At 43.3% G+C, this 6,692-nt stretch overlaps 1 protein-coding gene across 5 annotated transcripts in view; it reads right to left on the bottom strand.

The window, feature by feature from the left end:
- The window catches only part of CEP89 (centrosomal protein 89), an 88,306-nt gene that overhangs the window by 2,223 nt on the left and 79,391 nt on the right, over positions 1–6,692 (bottom strand). For 3 of the 5 annotated variants that reach the window (XM_014584007.2, XM_006167983.3, XM_014584005.2), the window contains 2 exons: positions 5,273–5,362; positions 1,456–1,625 (listed from right to left, as the gene is read on the bottom strand). The exons of 1 other annotated variant lie outside the window; for it this stretch is intronic. In XM_014584007.2, the coding sequence (XP_014439493.1) occupies positions 1,456–1,625; positions 5,273–5,362 (260 nt within the window). The remainder of the gene's footprint in view (positions 1–1,455; positions 1,626–5,272; positions 5,363–6,692) is intronic. One more of the 5 variants, XM_014584006.2, reaches the window with a different exon arrangement.

Below are 6,692 nucleotides of genomic sequence, written 5' to 3'. Positions count from 1 at the left end.
TTTCCCTACTATGTTTGGAGGATAAAGGTGTAACTAATATAACATCTTACCTCCACAAAGAACATATAATAACGATATTATGAAAAGAGAGGAGCCACAACTAGTATGGTGGTTAAGGTACTGGATTGCCACATGGTTTGAGGCCAGACCCAGTGGCTTGAAAATCATGCTGGGTGCGTGTGCATGCATGCCCAAAATCCTAGGAGAAGAATGGAGGAGAAGGAATTGTGGTGTGGCTATTCCCACTAGGAGTAATTTCTCACTTTCCTCTCACTGTCTCTTTCTTCTCAGGTGAGCACACAGGCCCTATGGTGAAAAACTTTTAAAAAAAGGGAGAGAATGACCAGATAGTTTAAAAGTTCTCAGCAATTAAAAAACAAAACAAAATTTAATAAAAAAAATTAATAATATCTTACAATAAAATAAAAATATTAAAGAGTAGAAAAATGGTTAAGTCCTTAGAAGACTGAATTGATTGAAGAAGTCCGATTCAGGAACTGGAATTCTGAACATTGGAATTGGAATTGGAACTGGAATTCTGAACAGGAATTTTTTAAAAAGAAAATGAAGAGCTAATAAAAATCAAGATTAACAATTAAAATCAGGTAAAACTAAAATATAAAACAAGATTGGCAGGTGCCATGGTGGTTAAGGGTGATGGACTGCCACAGGGCTGACTGTGGTTCGAGTTCCAGACCTGGTGGCTTGCTTTCTCACTCCCCCTCCCTCCCAACTCTGTTCCTCTCTGGTCAATTTAAAAAGTAAATAAATAAATGGATAAATAAAGTTAAACAAAATAATTCTTTTAAAAAAATCCCTAAATGGGAACCAGCAGTTAGCGTAATGGCTATGTCGCTGGACTCCCACGTAGTCGACCGCAGTTCGTATCCCGGATCCGGTGGCTTAAAACTCACGCCGGGCACGTGTGCGTGCGTGCCCAAGATCCCGAGAGGAGAATGGAGGAGAAGGGATTGTGGCGTGACCATCCCCCCTGGGGGGTGATTTCTCGCTTTCTGTCTCTATGTCTCTGTCTGTCTGGCGAGCGCACGCGCCCTATAGCGAAAACCTCTAAAAAAAAAAAAAATCCCTAAATTAGGCAAACAAAATGGGCCCAGAGGGTTAGAAAATTCTAATTCAAAAGACAAATACCTTTGGGACCAGCAGTTAGCGTAATGGCTATGCCGCTGGACTCCCTTGTAGTCAACTGCGGTTTGCATCCCAGACCCGGTGGCTTAAACTCACACTGGGCGCGTGTGCATGTGTGCCCAAGATCCCGAGAGGAGAATGGAGGAGAAGGTATTGCGGTGTGGCCATCTCCCCTGGGGGGTGATTTCTCGCTTTCTGTCTCTCTATCTGTCTGGTGAGCACATGCGCTCTATAGCAAAAACCTCTCCAAAAAAAAAAAAGACAAATACCTTTTATGGGCTCACGACACAAGAGGCTGAGAGGCCCTACCTTTTCTCCCGCAGTGCCTCATCTAGGACTTCCTGCTTGTCCTGCAGCTGCCGGCGCAGGTACCTCATCTCCCTCTGGTACTCAGCGATCCTGTCAGCAAAATCCTCCTGCTGCTCCATCACACAGTGACTGATGTCACCCAGCTTCAGTGCTATCTGCTTCTTACACCCCTGGGGGAGGAGAAGAGGCTCAGTGAGCAAGGGGATGCTGCCTGTGGCCCAGGGGGATGGCACTTCCTGGCTGCGTTCCTGCCTACTCCTCCCGCTCTCAGGACCCACTAAAACAGAGGAAGCCCTAGATACATGTGATCTAGGACTAGAAGTCTGGATCAAAGTGGTAAAAAGTGACCATTTCAGATACAATAACACCAAACCTCAGTTTGTATTATGACTTGTTTTTCATGTGCTACAAACAAAGTCAAACCAGAAGATACCACCAGCACAGAATAAACTGGACGTCCTTGTAAATTACTTTACTTCTGCATTTTCCCCCAGGACAACTTTTTATCTCTGATCACCTGGCAGCTCCGAAACTACGATTGGCCTTGTCAGAACTGTCCTAGATTACCAAGGAAGCTTCACATAAAAAGCCACCAAGGTCCTCATTCTCTGCTGTCAGACACATGACTAACATAAAAGCCTCGCTCATTGATTTTCCTTCTTTCATTTTTTTTTTTTTTTGTATTTTATTTACAGTTCTAGGGTGCCCTCTGAGCATTGCTAAAATTACTGTCACATAGATTCTGACAGGTAGTTCACAAAGATTCATTTTTCTTTTTGTTAAAGAATTATTTACTTAATTTTATTTATTTATTCATTTATTTTAATTTGAAGAGAGAAAGAGAAAGCGGGAAAGCAAGCTACCAGGTCCAGGACTTGAACTATGGTTGGCCACATGGGACTGTCCAGCACCTTAACCACCATGCCACCTGCTGGTCCCCAAGATTCACTTTTTTAAAAGAAATTCTGATATTCAGTTTCGACATCCCCTCTGACCAAAGAATCGATTTAGTGTTTACCCAAGAGTAGGTTTAATATGGTACTTATACTTCCACGTGAAAAACTTTTTTTTTTCTGATTTTGTTTATTAATGTCTAGTTTCCATATTGTGATCTACAAATGTCTATATTATTTTTATTTCAGGGATTTACTGAGGTCTTATTTGTAGCCAAGCCTTAATCAATTTTTGTGATTGTCATTTATATATACATAAATATACCCTATTGACGTGTTGTTAAATCTTCTATGTCTAAACTTTTTAACTTCTTTTTTTTTTCTTTTTTTCTTTTTTTTGGAGAGGTTTTCGCTATAGGGCACGTGCACTCGTCAGACAGAGAGAGAGAGAGACAGAGAGAAAGAAAGCAAGAAATCACCCCCCAGGGAGGATGGTCACGCCGCAATCCCTTCTCCTCCATTCTCCTCTCGGGATCTTGGGCACGCATGCACACGCGCCCGGCGTGAGTTTTAAGCCACTGGGTTCGGGACGTGAACCGCGGTCAACTACGTGGGAGTCCAGTGACATAGCTATTACGCTGACTGCTGGTCCCCTTATTTTTAACTTCTTGACCACTCTTAGATCAAGAGAGGTTGTTCAAAGCTACTATTACTTATTTTCTTTCTTTTTTTGTTCTTTTTTTTCTTTTTTCTTTTTTCTTTATTTTTTTTTTTGAGAGATTTTCACTGTAGGGCGCGTGCGCTCGCCAGACAGACAGAGAGAGACATAGAGACAGAAAGCGAGAAATCACCCCCGGGGGGATGGTCACGCCGCAATCCCTTCTCCTCCATTCTCCTCTCGGGATCTTGGGCACGCACACACACGCGCCCGGCGTGAGTTTTAAGCCACCGGGTCCGGGACACGAACCGCGGTCGACTACGTGGGAGTCCAGCGACATATCCATTACGCTAACTGCTGGCTCCCTTTTTTTTATTTTTTAAGAGAGAATTTTGCTATAGGGCATGTATGCTTGCTAGAGAGATAGACAGAAAGCAAGAAATCATCCCCTAGCAGGGATGGCCACGCCCAAACCCTTCTCTTCCATTCTCCTCTCAGGATTTTGGACATGCACACGCACTCGATGGAGTTTAAGCCGCTGGGTCCAGGACTTGAACCGCAGTCGACTATTGTTTCTAAGTTTCCATTTTCCTTTTGTATTTCCTATTGTTTGACGTTCATAAATTTGCTGTTGCGTTATTTAGTGTATAGATTTGACTACTGTATGTATATTATTAATTCTAGTCTCTGTTTTAAAGTTTATTTCTTAAATGAGCAAGAGAAACATACAGAGAATGAGAGACAGATATATGGTAACCACAGTAAGTTCTTAGTGCCACAATCCACCTCTAGTATCAGCCGGCCTGCACTATGGGCACGCGTGTGCTTGGCATAGTCAGGGAGGTCTCCAGACATGAACCTGAAACCTTCCCACATGAGTCGGCCTTGCAGAACATTGCGTTTCACTGCTGCACCACCCTCAATAAAGTACTTAATATTATTAAGTTCTCTCTCTATATTTTTGGTCTCATTTAGTACTTTTGGTTGGAATTCCATTTTGGTATATGTAAAGATTTCAACTGTTGTTTTCCTTTGGTTTACATAAATCTGGCTTATCTTTACCTATGCTTTATTTTAAATCCTTCTGAAACATTTTGCTTCAAAGTTATCTCTTGGACCTCTTATGGAAGAGTATTTTGATTTATGAGTTTCTTTTTTTTTTTTTTTGAGAGGTTTTTGCTATAGGGCACATGCACTCGCCAGACAGAGAGAGACATAGAGACAGAAAGCGAGAAATCACCCCCCAGGGGGGATGGTCACGCCGCAATCCCTTCTCCTCCATTCTCCTCTCGGGATCCTGGGCACGCATGCACACGTGCCCGGCTTGAGTTTTAAGCCACCGGGTCCGGGACGCAAACTATGGTCGACTACGTGGGAGTCCAGCGACAGCCATTACGCTAACTGCTGGTTCCCTGATTTATTAGTTTATATCTTGTGGTTTTCCTTTCTGTCTCTGACTGCTTCATTACGTTTATCTATCTAGCTCTCTCTAGCTATCTAGCTACCTCCCTAACTACCTATCTACTTATTTACCTACAACTTATTTATCAGTTCATTTTGGAGTATAGGTTACAGTTTTGATCTTCTTTGTGGCAACATTTTTATTTTTATGCTAAGTTTTTATCAGCAGAAAAAGTTCTACTTCTCTTTTTCTCCCCTTTTTCAAAAGCGTTTTGCATGGAGGCTGAATTCCTTTGGAATGAGAGGGTGGGAGCAAAGCTTGGGCCAGGAAGCCTTCTAAGCTTCACATACTCTCTTTCCTGTAGCCCCTTCTCTGACTCTCTGATTTAAAGCTGGTCTGTACAGGCTTCTACCTGCGGTCCTGAGTTTTCTAGATCTCATTCATGGTTCCTGACTTCCAAGGCAATGTCTTCATTATTTTATTCTACTCACTATGTCCTCACTCTTTTAGCAGCGCATTATCACTGTACCACTATGGCTAGGCCCAAAATGTGTTCCTTTTTTTTTTTAATTTGCCAAAGGATGTATATATTCACCAGAGAAAGAGAGAGAAATGGTCACATGCAGTCCCTTCTCCTCCATCTCGCCCTCCTGTCAGGATTTTGAGCATGCATGTACATGCACCCAGTGTGTTTCTTAAGTTGCCAAGTCCGGGACTTGAACTGCACAGTCAGCAATGTGGGATACAGCTCCCCTAACCACCAAGCCACAGGTTGGCCATGATTTTCTTTAACACTATAATCCACACCAATGAGCCTCTATTCCCATTTGAACATGGAATCACTGAGACAGAACGACCACTTACCTTGACCTTTTCCTCTAACTTCCCTAATAGAATGTTGCCTTTTTTAACTTTGTTGAGAACTCCATGCTTCTCACTTTCTAAATATTTAGCCTAAGGAGGAAGGTGGAAAGAAAAATAAATGGGCTCCCAGTTTCACAGAAAAATTAAGATAATAAAACCTTCTTTTACAACTCACAAGTAATCTCTATCCTGCCACTTATCCTGCTCTGCTCCCCCATCTTCACCTGATTCCCTGGCTCCCCGTGTGAGGGCCGTGGGCAGAACACAGGCCAACACCTGGGGAGGGGCAGAAGCAGGGAAGACCAAGCCCTACAAATATGGGAATATCAGAGGTTGTAACGGTTTCCAGAATCTTCTACAAACTATAAATTATTTCAAATGCAAAATAAATAAATAAATAAGAAAAAAAGTACTTTATTCCCTCTAAAGTAGGCCAGTGATCACAGTTTGGTTTTCTAGAAAGGAAGGGTAACACATGAGAATTAAGTAACTTGTCCTAAATCACAGGGAAAACCCACCCTAGGGGCAGGATTAGAAATTAAGATGTCAGATCCAAAACTATCGTTGTCTCCCACAGATATGTGATAAATAAAAAGATGGTGAAATAAACTTGGGGGGACCAGCAGTTGGTGTAATGGCTATGTTGCTGGACTCCCACGTAGTTGACCACATCTAGAGTTCTGGAGTGGTGGCTTAAATTCACGCCAGACACGTGTGCGCGTGTGCCCAAGATCCCGAGAGGAGAATGGAGGAGGGATTGCGGCGTGGCCGTCCCCCCTGGGGGGTGATTGTTCACCTTCTGTCTCTATGTCTCTCTCTGTCTTTGGCGAGCACACACGCCCTATAGCAAAAACCTCTCCAAAAAAAAAAGAAAAGAAAAGAAATATACTTGGGGATCTGAAAAGGTATTTGTAGCCAAGGGTAATTAGCAGAAATCCCCCAGAGCAGAGTGTTTATGGGATGGGGTGCAGTCGGGGACTTGGACAAGATCCAGAAGACTTAGATGAGATGAGGCAGGAGGAACAGCCCAGTCCCAGGATGGGGCAGAGACCAGCAGCAGCCAGCACCACATTGGACCTAGGCTAGAAGGACAGCCTTGGCCTACTCAGGGGCAAGACGTTTTCAGGGCCAGGGGGATATGCCCACACTCAGTCTGGTTATGAGGGACCCAGAGTGGATGAGGGCAGCTCCCTGACATCCAATTTCAGCTGTGATTAAGGGGTTTGAGGATCCTAAACTTAAAACTGGCTTTCAAGCCATGATAAAGGTCAAGTCAGGAGGAAAGAACACCTTTTATTAAAAATTCATTGGCTTCATTTGAAACTTTAAAAGAGTTGGACACACAGAATGTGGTATCCATTCGTCTTTTTGTCCTGTGCCCATGAGCGTGAGGGTGGGCCTTACGGGAGGGGTTCAAGGA

Source organism: Tupaia chinensis, unplaced genomic scaffold (assembly GCF_000334495.1).
Source record: "Tupaia chinensis unplaced genomic scaffold, TupChi_1.0 Scaffold145396_1, whole genome shotgun sequence".
Lineage (NCBI taxonomy): Eukaryota > Metazoa > Chordata > Mammalia > Scandentia > Tupaiidae > Tupaia > Tupaia belangeri.
The sequence above is the reverse complement of the archived record's forward strand: the minus strand, read 5'-3'. Positions and strand labels throughout refer to the sequence as shown.